Source organism: Rattus rattus, chromosome 5 (assembly GCF_011064425.1).
Source record: "Rattus rattus isolate New Zealand chromosome 5, Rrattus_CSIRO_v1, whole genome shotgun sequence".
NCBI lineage: Eukaryota > Metazoa > Chordata > Mammalia > Rodentia > Muridae > Rattus > Rattus rattus.
In genome coordinates, this window is record NC_046158.1 from 114466911 (window position 1) to 114484281 (window position 17371).

Genomic DNA, 17371 nt, shown 5'->3' on the forward strand with positions numbered 1-17371 from the left:
TTTTTGTTGAATATTTAGTTATGATAAGGAGAAAAGCAATAGGTTGTGTGTATTATGCTTTTGTTTCATATTCAGAGTAGTATTGGTTATATTTTGTGTTCTGTCTCAGAATTCTCCTTTTTTACCCCAGTGTACATTATCAGCATATTTCTCTCTACCACTTCCTACTCTAAATCATGGGTAACACTGTGGAACATTGGAGTCTCTCTTTTTTTTCCTGTGTTGATTTTACAGTATTGATTCATTTAGAAGTGTTTGGATCTAGTCACATGTCTTCTCTTGGAGCAGCTCGAAAGCATGAAAGTCACCACGGCGTCAGAATTGTGCTCATCTTTGGCCAACACCTTAGACGTATGTTAAGGAACAAGCTCTGGGATCTGTGGACTGGTGCTTACTCATGTGGCTAATGGTAATTTTCACATCAATTTATGTGGGCTTCCACAATAAAGTAGCACAGATTTTCACACTTTCCTCCTGGTTCTGGAGACTGAAAGTATATAGTTTTAGCAAGCTCATTTTTTTTCTAAGAGTTAGAGGAAACGGTTTATTCCAGGCCTTTCTTTTTGACTTTATGGGTAGCTGTTTCCCCCTGTATCTCTTTCAGTTTGTGTCTGTGCCCCAGCTTCCACTTCTTGTAAGGATACTTGGATTAGCACCCACCCTGAAGACTTCCTCACTTAATCATATCCTTAAAGAAACTATCACCAAACAAGGGCATGCTCTGAGGTCTTCAGCATCTTGCACTGGAGTCAGCCTGTAGCCTACCTGGGCTAGGTGAAGAGTAGTTCGCAAACATGGAAAATCTCCAGATGGGAATGTCAGAAAAGAGAACCAAGTTTCCTTGGCGTTGTCATCTGTGTTTGTAGCTTCTCTGTTTCATAGAAATATAATATGATCTCATGAGACTTCTTATTTGTATATGGGTACATACATACATGTAAGACAGATACAGGTTAGATCCATGGGCTCATTAGCCATCCAGCTTGGTGAGTTCAAGGCCCAAGGTCTGTCCTCCCAAATAATGGGCAATGCCTGAGGAAACCCTAAGTTGTTGTTATTGTCTTCCTGACTCACCTCCTCACTACTGTGGTTCTCACACATATGACTCTGGACCAGCAGCATCAGCATCTTTGTCTGTTTATAAGAACTATGTATTCTCAGACTCTATCCTACACATAAGAAAAACAAACAAACAAACACAACCAAACCTTCATTATTTCTTAACTCCACAGAAAGGGTTCAACAATCCTTTTTACCAACTGGTATGTCTGAAAATTTCAAAACTATCATCTTATGGAATTCCCATGCTATTGATATTGATGAAGAAAGAAAAAGACATAAAAAACTTGTGTCTTGATTAGATTATTTTAAGATGCTAGATAGATGCTGAATAGATTCTACAGTCATCTGGCAAAAGGGAACCTCAATTGAGAAAATGCTTGCATTTGACTGAAATGTAGGCAAACCTGTGGGACATTTTCTTAATTAATGATTGTTTTGGGAAAGCAAAAACAATGGTTAACTACACAGAAGAAAACACAAGGAATAAATAATCCCGATCAGCAAATCAAAAGAGGGACACTCTCTCTCTCTCTCTCTCTCTCTCTCTCTCTCTCTCACACACACACACACACACACACACACACACACTCACACACACAGGAAACAACAACAACAACAACAACAAAATAACAGGAATTAATGAACACTACTCATTGATATCTCTCAATATCAATGTTCTCAATTCCAAAATAAACAAAACACCTCTGGGATGAGAGTCCTGCATTGTATAACAAAGCAAGTTGAAAGAGCTATGCAGGGAAAATCCTTGAGCAGCATTCTTTCCTGTCTTCAGCTTCTTTTCCTACTGCTACGTTCCTGCCTTCAGTTTTTGTCATGGATTCCCCCCTACAAATAGGCTATAGCCTATAAGCTAAACACCTTTCTTCTCCAAGTTACTTTAGTCATTTTAGCACAGTGATAGAAAACAAACTAGAACAGAAATTGGTTACTAAACCAAGATACCCTCTGAGGGTTGGCTCAGTGCTAGAGTAGACAAGTGATCTAAGAATCCCATCCCATCCTCAGTTCTGCATGGAAACAAGAGGATGACCATGTATTTCAGACATCACCCCTAGGTACATATTCTGACAGTTAATATGTAGCAGCTTAGCCAAGCTAAGCTTTGTAGCTGCTTTGATACGGGGAGAATACAGACTTTCGAATCTATGTAGCCACTGAAACCGGAAGTGAAGATTTGTGTGTTTCTGAGTCAGATTATGCCTTGAGTGACAAGAATGCTGAATTCCAGTTGGTCCTGGAATGTTTGAGGTGAATATGAAGAAAGAGGACATAAAGCTGAGATAAATGATCACTAAGTTGGTACCTGTACCCAAGTATGGGGCCAGGAAGGAGAACAAATAAACTAAAATTGGTAGTAACTGATTTAAGCAAAGAGGCCTAATACAGAGAGACCAGGATCTAAATTTGATAGATCTTTTCACTTTAGAATCTTGCAGGGAGTTGTCACCAAGATCTTTTTTAATGGGATCTCCTCTGATAAGAAGAGGAGGTGACATGAAAATGATAAGTCACACTTATAAGTTAGTTTAAGTTGGTCTGGAAGTTGGAGGATGTACTGTGTACAGCGTACCAGTGTTTTCATTCTGCTCACCTTAAGAACAGAGGAGAGAACATGGCTGCCAATGCTCCTGTGAACTGTCAAATGTGTAATCTCACAGAAGCCTAAAATGTTTTCCAATTATTCCTGCGTTTTCAGATCAAATTTTATTTCCAAATATCTTCTTTTTGACATTTAAATTTTAAGTGATTTTGAAATCTTCCACTCCTTATGAAATTTCCTGCAATGGTGCAATTCTTTTAAATGATTTTTTCAAGCTGTAGGTTAAGAACGTGTGGAAAGAGGCTAGAGTGGTAGCTCAGTGGTTGAGAGCACTGACAGCTATTCCAGTTTGATTTTCAGCACCTACATGACTGGTCACAACTGTTGGAACACCAGTCCTCGTATATCCAACATTGTTTTTTGACCTCTGTGAGCAATAGATATGCAAGCAGCTCACAGATGCCCATGAAGATTAAATATCCATACACATGAAATAAATGCATTTGAAAAGAAGTAGAAAAAAATGAATGCATAAAGAATATCAGAGTAAGATAGAATGGTGGTTGCTTTAGACCTGCCACATGAGCCAGCAATCCTACTGCTAGATATCTACTGACAATAACTGAAAGTAAAATTTCAAAGAGATGTCCATGCTTCTTTGACCACAGTAACATTATTGACAGTTACCGAAACAAGTGACCCAAATGCCCACGGAAGGATGAGAAGATAGTGAAACATGGTGCATCTATGAAACGGAGCCTCAGAGAGAAAGGCTGCAGCATGAATGCACATGGATGACGTTTTGCTAAGGGAAATAAGCCAGGCAGAAAAGAGACTTGTATGCTTGTCACATAGAGTAAGTTTTTGAGACAGGAAGTAGAATGGTAGTTTTTAGTGGTGTAGACAGAGGGACTAGCTTGTGATGTTTAATGGTTGTTGCATTTCTGCTAGGGACAATGATATGTTTCTGCCACTGTTCACACTGGCACAGTAATATGCGTGTATGTGAGTGCAGTGCCACACAACTGCAAGCTTAGCAGTGCTAAAATTGACATTTTATCTGTTTTACTCAATAAACACATATCGCAATAAAGCTACACTTAAGATACTTGTGTGTGTGTGTGTGTGTGTGTGTGTGTATGTGTGTGTGTGTTTATACACATGTGTGCGTATGCAGGCATTTGCCCATGTGCTTGCCAACATGAATTTGTGGAGATCAGAGAGCAACATACAGGATCTGGGTCTCAAGTTTTTTACCTTGCTGAATCACAGTGTCTCTCTGCGGTAGTACTCTGGGCTAGCTGGCCTGTGAGTGTCTGGCCAATAGTATCTCTATCTTCAGCCTTGTCATAAGCATGCAGGATTACAGATTTGAGCCATTGCCTCCAGATTTTTATACATGGGTTCTGGGGATGTGTGAGTTCCCACAGTCACACGCAGTTCTCCAGGCTTGGGAAACAAGTGCTTTCACATCATGCCCTGGGCCAACTTTTTTGTTTTTAAATATTCTAACATTAATAGCAAATGTTATGTGGCATGAATGCATTTGGATAGGTGCTTTACTTAAAATCCATCCTTTTTGATTCCCTCAACCTTCTCAGATGCATATCAACAGTACCTCTGCCTTTCTGTCCCTGCCCAGTGAGGAATTAAGGAAGGGAATAGGGAGGCATTGGAAACCAAATGGGCAGCCTCCTGCCCTGAGCTCTTAAAACTGAACTTACAAGGAAACGAGAATTCATTTTATTACTTGCCTACCACGAACAAACAATAAAAACTTCCAAGGTTCTCTCTGAAAAGTTCTCTGTAAGTTCTCATTACAACTTTGGATTACGTAGAGGTTAGGATTTGCTGTAGTTTAGATATATATGAAAACGATTTTTTTGAAGTGGGCTCCAGCCAAGGAAGCAGATAGGTGAATTGCAATTCTTCATTTATTGCTTTCTCCTCCAAATCTAACCTCTACTCCCTAACTCTATAGCAGTCACTTGCTCAGGATACCCTTGCCCCTGTCCCCATGTCCAGTGGATTACATAGATCTTCCCCTCATAAACACCTATCCCCTTCCATCTATTGCAATGCTTTATCCCAGCCATCAGCCCAGCAGGCATTCCCTAGGAACCCAGAGGCCACGACCCCCGAGGGAAGCAGGTTGGCCAACTCCAGATCTTCATGTCTCCCTCCATTCCACCAAGTCCAATTCTCCATTCTCATACCTAGCTCTGTAACAGACCACCTCCTGCAGCCTCTCCTCACTCTCTGCCCCCATTCTCGGGGACTATGCAAATTCTGCATAGGGAACACCCTGCTTTCCTCTTTCCTGTGAACTCCATCCATGCCCCATCTCCATTCCTAAGTGTCAACTCCCAACACCTAGAAACACAATAACTGGAAAGCCCAATACGTAGAGCTCTCAGTGGCCACACCTGTCAGGATCCCATAAGATTTCCCTACTAGACAACATACTATTCTAAGAACTACAGAGGAAACAGAAACCAAAATAGACAAGATCAGATATCAGCACCTGGAATTACAGTCTTCCCAAACCCAGATACTTAGATCCCAGCATAAAATCACAATAACAATATGTCTTCACTAAAGTCCTGCAACCCTACTGCAACAGGCTCTGAGTATTTGAACATAGTTGGAGTACAAAAGAAAGACTTTAAAATGCCTTTATGAATATGATAGAAGTACTTAAAAAGGAAATGAAGAAATCCATTAAAGAAGGCTATGTGAACACAAACAGTGGAAGGAAATGAACAAAACAGTTCAAGACCTGAAAATGTAAATAGAATGAATAAATCAAAATGGAGGGAAATGAAGAGATGAAAATTTAGGACAGAAGAACTACAAACAAACCCCACCAAGATTGAAGAGAGAATCTCAGGCATTTGAGACCTAAGAGAAGAAATGTCAAAGAAAATGTTAAATTAAAAAAAAAATCCTGAAACACCCAGGGAATGTGACAACATGAAAATACAAAGTCTATGAATAAAGGAAATAGCAGAAGGCAAGAAACCCTGGTCAAAAGCACAGAAGATTTTTTTTTCAAAAAAAATCATAGAAAATTTTTTCCCTAACTGGAAGAAAGAGATGGCTGTCAAGGTACAAGAAACATACAGAACACAAAATATATTGGATCAGAAAAGAAAGCCTTCTCAACACTAAACAAACAGAACAAAGAGAGAATATTAAGGCTGCAAGGGAAAAGACCAAGTAATATAAAAAGACAGACCTATTACTGTAACACCTGACTTTTCAATGGAGATTTTAAAAGGTCAAAGTGTATGGACAGATGTTCTATAAAGTCTGAGAGACCACAGATGCCAGACCAGGCTGCTATACCCAGCAAAACTTTCAGTCACCATGGATGGAGCTAATAAGAGTACTGACTATAAACCTAGCCCTACAGAATGCACTAGAAGGGCAACTCCAACATAAAATGGTTAACTACACAGAAGAAAAATAAAAAAATAAATGATTCTGATAAGCAAATCAAAGAAGGGAACACACACACACACACACACACACACACACACACACACACACACACACACACACCAGAAAAACAACAAAAAACAACCACCACCACCACTACCACAACAACAACAATAAAATAACAGGAATCAATGAACACTACTCATTGATTTCTCTCACTATCAATGGCTTTAATTCCGCAATAAAAAGACACAGACTAACAGAATAAATGAGAAAACAGGATATATCCTTCTGCTGCATTCTAGAACCAAACCTTAACATCAAGGATAAACATTACCTCAGGGTAAGGAGAAGGAAAAAGATATTCCAAGCAAATGTACCTTAGAAGCAAGCTATTGTAGTCATTTTAGTATTGACAAAATAGACTTCAAACCAAAATAATCAGAAGAGATGGGGAAGGATATTACATACTCATCAAAGGAAAAATCAACTAAGATGATATTACAACTCTTAACATCTATGGAACCAACACAAGGGCACCCAACTTCATAAAAGAAACACTACAACAGTTTAAATCAGATATTGACCCCTCACACACTGAAAGTGAAGGTTTTAAGTAACCTACTCTTGCCAATACATAGGTCATCCAGACGTAAACTAAACAAGATATTTGCTGGAATTAACTATTTGGTTTATGCTATAAACCAAATGAACAGGGGTTAGGGATTTAACTCAGTGGTAGAACACAGGCTCTGGATTTGGTCCTCTGTTCTTGAGGAGAAAATTCAACCAACCAACCAACCAGCCAACCAACCAACCAACCAACCAACCAACCAATCAACCAACCAACCAACCAACCAACCAGCCAACTAACCAGCCAGCCAGCCAACCAACCAGCCAACCAACCAGCCAACCAAACAACCAACCAGCCAACCAACCAAACAACCAGCAACTAACCAACCAACCAAACCAAGCCAACCAACCAACCAGCCAACTAACCAGCCAGCCAGCCAACCAACCAGCCAAACAACCAGCCAATCAGCCAACCAACCAGCCAACCAACTAACCAGGCAACCAACCAGTCAATCAGCCAACCAACCAGCCAACCAACCAGTCAACCAGCCAGCCAACCAGCTAGCTGGCCAATAGCCAACCAACCAAATGGACCTAACATATATTTACAGAAGTTTTTTGTTTGTTTGTTTGGGTATTTTTATTGGTCATTTTATTTATTTCAAATGTTATCCCCCTTTCCAGTTTCCCCTCTGCAAACACCCCATACCATCCTCTTCCCCACTGCTTCTATGAGGGGGCTCCCCTCTCCATCCACACATTTCTGCCTCACTGCCCTAGCATCTGCCTATCCTGTGGCATCAAGCTTCCTCAGGACCAAGGGCCTCCCCTCCCACTGATGCTAGATAAGACAATCCTCTGCTACATATGCAACTGGAGACATGGGTCCCTTCATGTGTACTCTCTTTTAAAAAAATGAATATTTTATTTATTTACATCTCAAATGATATCCCCTTCCCAGGTTTTCGCTCTGCAAACTCCCTATTTCATCCCCCTTTATCCTGCTTCGATGAGGGTGTTCCCCCATGCACCCACCCACTTTCTTCTCACCTCCAGAGCATTCCTCAACACTGGGGCATCAAGCCACAGGACCAAGGGCCTCCCCTCCCATTGATGCCAGATAAGGCCCCTTTTGCTCCTTCAGTCCTTTCCCTAACTCCTTCATTGGGATCCTTGTGATAGATCTGATGGTTGGCTTAGAGCATCTGCATTTGTATTGGTAGGGATCTGGCAGAGCTTCTCAGCAGGCAGCTGTATCAGGCCCCTGTCAGGAAGTACTTCTTGGCATCAGCAATAGCTGTCTGCATGATCTCCAGGTGGGGCAGTCTCTGGATGGCCTTTCCTTTAGTCTTTGCTCTACTCTTTGTTTCTGTATTTCCTTTAGACAGGAGCATTGCTGGGTTAAAATTTTGGAGATGGTTTGGTGACTCCATCCCTCAATTGGTAGTGGGGTGAGGGGAGAATGTCTAACCTCTGGATATAGTCTCCACAGGTTCTCTTTGGTTGGTAGTTTAGTCACTGGGAGCTCTGGGTAGTCTGGTTGGTGGATATTATTGTTCTTCCTATGGGTTGTAAATCCCTTCAGCTCCTTCAATCCTTTATCTAACTCCTCTGTTGGAGACCCCATGCTCAGTCCAATGGTTGGCTGTGAGCATCTACAACTGTAATGGTCAGGCTCTTGCAGAGCCTCTCAGGGGACAGCTATACCAGGCTCCTGTCAGCAAGTACTTCCTGGAATCCTCAAAAAGAATATTTCTTCTTCTCAACAGCTCATAGACCTTTTTCCAAAATTGACCAAATAATAGACAAACATTGCACCTGTATCTCAGCAGGTACAAGGAAATTGAAATCACACCGTGCATGCTTTCTGACCATCATGGATTAAAGCTGCATATCAATTACAACGGAAACAATAGAGTGCACACAAACTCATGGAACTTAAGGTCACTCAATGAAAAATGGGTCAAGGTGGAAACGATAAAGAAATGAAAGACTTCCTAGAATTGAATGAAAAGAAATATATAACACATCGAAGTCTATGGACACAATGAAAGTGGTTTTAAGAGGCAAGTTACAGCACTAATGCCTACATAGAAAAATGGAGAAAATCTCCTACTTGTAACTTAACAGCACACATGAAAGCTCTAGAACAAAAGGAATAAATAATACACCAAAAGGAGTAGATGGCAAGAAATAATCAAATTCAGGGCTCAAATCAATAAAATTGAAACAATACGAAGAATCAATGAAACAAAGAGTTGATTCTTTGAGAAACATTAGTAAGATTGAAAACTTTATCCCAATTAACTAAAGGCAGAGAGAATATCCAAACTCCCAAAATGAGAAATGAAAATGGAGACTTAACAAGAATCACTGAGAGAATCCAGAGAATCCTAAGGATATACTTTAAAAATCTGAACCCCACCAAATTGAAAAAACCTAAACAAAACAAAACCAAAAAACCAAAAGCCCGATAATTTTCTTATATATGCCACTTACCAAAGTTAAGATCAGATAAGCAATTTAAACAGACCTGTAAACTCTAGTGAGGTAGAAGCAGTCATTAAAAGTTTTTCAATGTTACCCAACAAACAACAACAACAACAACAACAACAACAACAACAACAAAATCCAATCCAGGATTAGATGGTTTTAGCATAGAATTTTACTAGACTTTCTAAGAGTTAAATACAGAACTTAAATTATTCCACAAATGTAAACTGAAGAGACATTGCCCAGTATGATTTATGAAGCCACAGTTACCCTGATAACCACACCTAATAAAGACCCAACACTGAAAGTGAATCACAGATTAATTTCCCTAATGAACACAGATGCAAATGTTCTCAATAAATTACTTGCAAACAGAATGTAAAAACACATTAAAATATACCCACCATGATCAAGTAGCCTTCATCTTAGAGATGCAGCATATGTAAATTGATATATAAATAATCACTATAGAAACAAGCTAAAAGGCACAAACCATAAGATCATCTCATTAGATGCCGAGATGGCCTTTGAAAAAATTCAACACTCCTTCATGATGAAAATCTTGAGGCGATTAGGGATCCAATGATGTATATCAACACAATAAAGGTAGTTTACAGCAAGCCCATAGACAACTTAAGTGGAGAGAGATTCAGAGTAATTCCATCAAAATATGAAATAAGACACGGTTGTCTACCCTCTCCATATATATTCAATATCGTGCTTGAAGACTTACCTAGAGCAATAAGACAACTGGAGAATAAATGGAATACAAATTGAAAAGGAAGAAGTCCAGTATCTTTATCTGTAGATGATATGATAGTATTTATACAATAGCCTAAAAATTCTACTGGATAACTCCTCTAGCTGATAAACACTTTCAGCAAAGTGTTTGTTTCAGCAAAACATTTAGCTGTACACAAAATTAACTCAGAAAAATCAGTATACAAATATATAATAACAAGTGTACAAATATACAAGTGTATACAAGTATACAAATAGCAAATGAACTGATGTAGAAATCTAGGAAAGACATTTCTTGATGAACTCAAATAATATGAAATATCTTGTGGTAACTCTAACCAAGCAAGTGAAAGACTTACAAGAATAATTAAGATTTTGAGAAAGAAACTGAAGATATCAGAAGATGTAAAGATCTCCTATGCTCATAGTTGGTAGGAATGATATAGTAAAAAACAGCCATCCTACTAAAAGCAATCTACAGATTTGATGCTATCCCCATAAAATTCCAACACAATTCATCCCAGATTTTGAAAGGACTATTCTCAGCGTTATTTGGAAACATTGGGGAGATTGTCTCTGAGATGCCCAGCAGTGGGAACATGACACCTGAAGAAGCTACCTCCTGTAGCCAGACAGGACACCCAGTAGAGGGATAAGGACACCAATCCACCCACAAAACCTTTGACCCCAAATTCATCCCGTCTAAAAGAAATGCAGGGACAGAGATTGAATGGAGAGTGAAGGCATGGCCAACCAATAAAGGTCCCAACTTGAAACCTATCTCATGGGTAAGTACCAGACCCTCACATTATTAATGATACTCCGTTATGCTTGAAGACAGGAGCCTAGTATAACAGTCCTCTGAGAGGCCTCACCCAGGAGCTGACTGATACAGATGCAGAAATTACAGCCAAACATTGGACAAAGGTCAGGGACTCTTATGGAAGAGTTGGTGGAAGAATTGAAGACTCGGAAGGGGATGGGAACCCCATAGGAGGAACAATAAAATCAAGTAATCTGGACCCCTGGGAACTCTCAGAGAATGACCCACCAACCAAAGAACAAGGACCCTGGTCCCCAACAGGGCTGTCTTGTCTGGCCTAATCCGGCAGAGACTCTGTGAGTGGGGAACCGGAGGTGGGGGCAGAATTCGGTATGTAAATAAGTAAAAATAACGAAGCAAAGCAAGACAAAAAATTTTGCCCAAAGGAAACCCCATATAGCTGAAAAATATCCCAACTATTAAAAAGTGAAACCATGAAATTCTCAAGTAAATGGAGTGAACCAGAAACACACAAAATCAAAATAAGGCAAGCAAAACAAAAACAAAACAAACAAAACCATGCTGAGTGAGGTATCCTAGAACCAGAAAGAGAAATATGTTATTTGCTAATATGTGATATACGCTTATAAGTCCGTGATAACCAACCTGTAATCTATAGAACCATCATTACATTTAAAGGGTCAAGGGGGAACAGATAGATCTCATTAGGACTGGAAAACAGAATAGATATGGAAGCATGATGAGTGCCTGCAATGGAACAAACAAATGGGCAGGGGAACAAAGGATTGAATACTGGGAAGACCACTAAAATTAAGGGCCATCTAATACAGTTGAAGCTTTCAAAAATACATTTATGATGACTTAAGTAAGGTTGGCAAATAATTGAGGGAGACAGAGTCCCAACAGGCCATCTCATCACTTCAAATGGGTTACGTCTAATTGAGTTTGTGGCCAAAGGAAGCCCATGGGAATCACCAAACAACCCAGGCTGTTGCCAAGACAGCTCTCCACAAACTGATGGCAAGGTACATTGCTGAAGACAGCACCTTCACAGCTCATTGTGTTGAGTAGAGAAACCAAGCCGGTGCCTACGTAGAGCTTTCACCCTCCATGTTCTAACAGCTGGAGGACCTGAAGGTAATCTGCACATGACCAAAAGAGAAACATAATACCAATGAACCCACAGAACCTTGGATTGATACTGGTGTCCTGCCTGCAAGACATGCTGGTGCAATGCTGGCACAAAGCTTGCGAGAATAATCAACCAATAGTGATTTGACTAAAGGCCACTGTGTGAGATGGAACCCATATCTGACACTGCTTAAATGACCAAGAACTTGTCTCTAGATAGTCCAGGGACTTAGGATAAACCCAAATACTATTGTTTAAAAAAAGGGTAAAATGTAGCCTAACATGGCAGGCAATGGCACTCTGCTATACTCATAGACCAGCATCTTGCTCAACCATCACCTGAGAGCTTTCCCCTTGCAGCAGATGGGAAAAAGTACAGAAACCCAGAGCCGGATAACTTGCAAGAGCAAGAGCCTTTGGAATAACAGTCCCTATACAGGATGTCCTCATTAAATCTCTTTGGGTCTCAAGGAACTGCAGAAGAGGAAGCAGAAGAGTCTTAAGGACCAGAGAACATGAAGGACACCAAGAAAATGAAGCCCCTTAAATCAACAAATCAACATATAAACTCACAGAGACTAGGGTCACATGTTCAGGGTCTGCATGGATCTGCAGCATTTCCTTGGTTTTTATTATACCTTCCAGTTTAGTGGTTTTCTTTTTTTGAATGGAATTTTTCAGTGCAAATGAACAGATCTGTTTCTTGGGCCTTCCCTTCGGTTCTTTTGTTTCTGGTTGTTTTGTCCATTCTGATGTGTTAGTTTTCACCTTACCTTATATTTTATTTTATTATACTTTACTATTTATCCCTTAGAAGCCTGTTTTGTTTTCTAATGAGAGACAGGAAGTGGCTGTTGATGGGATGTGAGGTTGGGAGTGGTAGAGGGGTGTGGAAACTGTAATCGAGTTATATTATTTGTGAAAAACCTCTTATTTTCAATAAAATGGAAAAAAGGTAGCTAGTGGGACTTTGTGGGTACAGCTTCTGAGGCCACTGGGAGAAACAATCTCTTGTTTTGGTTGTGAGCCTTGCCTTTAATGGCTGGATCATCTCTCCAGCCCTAGGAGACATAAGCTCACCACAAACTCTCGGATCCTCTGGCTTTTACAATCTTTCCTCTCCTCTTCTTCAACCTTACATACAGGAGGGTTTTGTAGATGTATTGATTGGGACTGGGCTGGAGCATACTCTTTGTTGATTTGTTGTGGTTTTCTGTAATGGTCTCTGTCTGCGGACAAGGGAAGCATCCTTGAAGACTGGAGAAGTCTACATTTACCTGTGGGTATAAGGACAAATGTTTATACATTGTTAGGGATTGTGCTGGTCCAATAAATTAGTGCTTGTAGATTGTTCTCCAATAACCATCATTTCACAAGACCATCCAAATATGAGCTGAACAAGGATGACAAAAGGAACAAACTGGATGGGAAAAAAAGGCCATGAGGCCTCAACCCTCCGCAAAGAATTATAGGCAGCTGAGGGAAGCTGGGAGTGGAAGAGGTGGGCCTCCCCAAGGAAAAACACACTAATTGATTGTCTAGTGCCAGTTGGTTGACCCTGGAAATATACATACAAGAAACATATGGACTCAGTAGGCTACATTAGTAATATATATGTATATGTAGTCACATATGTGCCTATAATAACAACGATGAAAAAGGTGTTCCAACTTTGAAAGGGAGTGGGGAGTGGTAGATGGAGGGCTTGGGAGAAAATAATTACAATTATTATAACTAAACACAAGACTTTAAGACTTTAAAAGCAAGCAAACAACACCAACAAAGTTGGCAGTGAAGTCACTTCAGTCCTACACTAGAACTGCAGACAACTAAGGGACTCGGAGGGAGAGGTCATCTTTTCAAGGGAAGAGCATGACAGTTGGTTATCCAATGCCATGTGACAGCCCTGAAACATATATATTTGAGTAACATTATTTAGACTAAGTAGTTTATATTTAGGGATGTACATGTATATAAATATATAAATTCATAAATATATAAATTATAAATGCATAAAAATATAAATATATAAATGCATGGAGCAACTATGAAGAAAGGAGGACATGGATTTAAAAGAGAGAAGAGAGAGGCATATAGGAGGGGTTGGAGGGAGGAAAGGGGGAAGGGGAAATGATGTAATTATGATCTCAAAAGAGCAAAAGGAAAAAATGAGAAATGTATTTTCGGAAGAGGCCTGAGTATTTTATTTTACCACTAAATATGGTCATGTGGGATGGGGAGATCTTGGGGAATCCCACCCCTAGACAAAGAATGATGGTCACCTAATGACTGCTGGGAGAGGCAGAATTAGTCTTCTCAAGGGATGAACCCCTTAGTTGGTTATCTAATACCAAAGGGTCAGCCCTGAAACCATACACACACAAGTCACAGTCAGCAGGAGGTGTATGTATGTACACATATGCATGACAAATCATGGAAGAGAAGCCATGGACTTGAATCGGGAGAGGTTGGGATAATGAAGAGACATGGAAGGAGTTGATGGAAGGAAAGGAAAGGGGAAATGATGTAGTTTTATTTGAAATTTGTAAAACCGTATTTGATGTATTTGTGTGTGTGCAAGAAGTAAGTTTTTGAATATTGCTGGGAAAACAGAACACATCTCAACAATGTTTGCTTTTATAACAAGATGCATACAACCGAGCTTCATAGACTTGTGCATTAAATTCCTAGCACTATTTGTCTATGATGTTTTATGTTAGCATGTGGAATTTAAAACTGCAACATTTTCCTATGCACCTTTCCAAATATGTGAAAGATGGCCCTATTTACTGTTACCTTGGAAACAATAATGCCCAAATGCTAGGCTTACTCTCTTTGGTACAATTAAAAATCATTTATGGAGCAAATGTAATTTAAAATATTATCCTCAAGCATGGATTTTAATTAACCTTAATTATATGAAATATGTGATGATAGTTAGTGTTAACATTATTTGGGAATCTAAATATAGTTTCCTAACAGAAAGTATGCCAGTGTCTTTAAAATTGTGTCTTAATAAATGCGTACATTACTATCTTCCTTTTCCAGTTAGACAGAGATGTTCTGATTAGTGCTTAACTCTGTCAGTTCTGTGTCTGATAATCTTCTGGTACATGTATGTGCATGTGATTATGTGTGTGCAAGGGTTTACATGTCCCAAGGTGTTTGTGTGGAGATTAGAGGACAGCATTGGAGAATCCTAACTCTCTACCATCTTTGGAACAAGATCTTTTTGTTGTTTACTGATCTTTATACCAGGCTTGCTAGTCCAGGGGCTTCTGGGGATTTTTCTTATCTGTACCTCCAATATTGCCGTAGGAATGCTGGCATTAAACTGTCTATTACCATACTTGGCTTCATGTAGGTTCTAGGGATTTGAACTCAGGTCCTGATGTTTGTGTAGCAATCACTTTTGGACATGAGCTGTCACTTCAGTTGTCTGATTGATAATTTTATGAAGTTAAAATGACTGTCTACTTTGATTTAAACTTTTTCTTAATAATTGATAACATTGAAAAGTCACGTAATAGTTATTGGTTCTTAATAACTTCCCACAGAGACATGACTTAATGTGCTTGCTTTCTTTCATTTTCTAGGACTCCACTATAGTTACTCCAATTATTTTGAGGACCGATCCTCAGGGATTTTTCTTTTACTGGACAGATCAGAATAAGGTAAGAGTTAAGATGTCTTTCTTCCATTTTCCTGTTGGTTACTTACACAGTATTTGTTTACCTTATGTACGTCTACCCATCTCACAGATGACCTTTGGTTTGTTATTGATTCTACTTCCAGAGACTCAGGCTAAGGGCCTTAGGACTTTCATAGATGCTTGTATAAAATTCTGGATTCACTAGATGCTAAAATAATTGTTTTCTGTTAAGACAAGAAACTAGGCTTGCAGATTGTATTTGATGGTGAGCATGATTTTGGAATGCAGAATGAAGAAAGACAATGAGACAATTCCCTTTGACCTTAATGGCCAAAGTTTGACCAACCAGTCCTTCTCATTTCTCCCTGTGCTGTAATTAACAGTTCTCCTGGTAGTAGTCTGATATGGCCTTGAAAATTTATTCATGTTTGTGATGGCAAATTGTGGTTGTCACATCTGGAGGGAGGGACATACATATATGGAATTGCCTCCTCCGTTGTGGACATACATATGGGATATTTATTACTTACAATTGAAGTAGGAGAGTCAGGCCTTCTGTAGGCAGTGCCATTCCTAGGCAGGTGGCCCTGCCTATATAGGAAAGGTAGGTGAACACGAGACTGGGGTCAAGTCAGTAAATCGTGTTTCTCTGTGGACTCTGCTTCAGTTCCTGATTGCAGATTCCTTCCTTGAGTTCCTGCCTGGGTTTTGCCTGGTTCTATATTGTAAACCAGGAGTCAAATAAACCATTGCCCCCAGTTGCATTTGATCATGTTTATCACAGCAACAGAGAGTCAAACTAGAGCAGTGTTAAAAAATTAAAGCTATGTTTCCTTTAATCATTTTATTGAGTTTTCACGAAACCTCCCACATTTAGCTTTCTGCCCACAATACTAAGAATTCAGTAGCTCAATTCTTATAAAGCCAGTTGACAATTCCACACTGAATTATTAAAAATTGTCTGCAGACCATAAGATTTATTTGAGGTTTAATGGGCAGTTAGACAAGAATATTCTTAGGAAGTGGTTATTATTTCAAGAGTCACTGGCACCTGAGGCCCAGCACATGTTTTCATTCTCCGATTTCTGACATCTGAAGAGGTATTTTGTTGTTGTTTTGAGATTACAAAATACATTTACAAGCCAGTAGGGAAGCAATGCTAATAGAATTCTATTAGAACAGATAGGGGCTCCCCAATCACTGTACAGTGTAGTTCAAATATTAGTTTTGAACCCTATGTTATATAACTGTGGGCTTTTCTACCCATGCCCAGTTCCTGAAATAACGACTGTCATACTTATTATTTATGAATAAATGCCTAGGCCACAAGCTTCTACCCCTGAATAGCTTGTAATTTAATTAACCCATTCATTCTATTTTGTGAGTGCGATTTGCCTGGTAACTTCCTCTCAGTTTCATGTGTCGGTCTCCTCAGAATTTGTGGCGAATTTCTTTCCATACCTGACTCTTATCTCAGAGTTCCTCTGTCCCTTCTGGAATTGCCACCTCCTATTTCCTGCCTTAGCTAATAGGCCATCGTCTTTTTATTGACAGGTGATGTTTTCATACAGTACACAAGAGATTCTCTCTATAGTGCTAGATTCCAGGATTTGTTTAGACTGTGCTGTGCACAGCCTTTTACACTTGTGCATACACGTGGTAACTGTGCATGTGGGTCCTCTCAGAAACTTTTCTATGCTGAAAAATTAATATCTGGCTTTTAGGCCAGCCCTGAATGGGCCAGCTTACAGTCTTAAAAAGCAAATTCTATTGTAATGATGCTGGAATTATAGTTAACTACTATGTATGTTTGTTCTGGAAGCGTCTATTACCATAGATTTGGGAGGAAACTATAGAATTTACACCTGGGTCAGGATATATGTGGGTAGAGATCTCATAGTCACTGTTCATGTTTGTTACTGGGTGTGTTAAT

General features: G+C 39.5%; 1 protein-coding gene across 2 annotated transcripts in view; it reads left to right on the plus strand.

The window, feature by feature from the left end:
* The window catches only part of Plcb1 (phospholipase C beta 1), a 671578-nt gene that overhangs the window by 11781 nt on the left and 642426 nt on the right, over positions 1–17371 (plus strand). For both annotated transcript variants that reach the window (XM_032904282.1, XM_032904280.1), the window contains exon 2: positions 15383–15460. In XM_032904282.1, coding sequence (XP_032760173.1) covers positions 15383–15460 — 78 coding nt within the window. The remainder of the gene's footprint in view (positions 1–15382; positions 15461–17371) is intronic.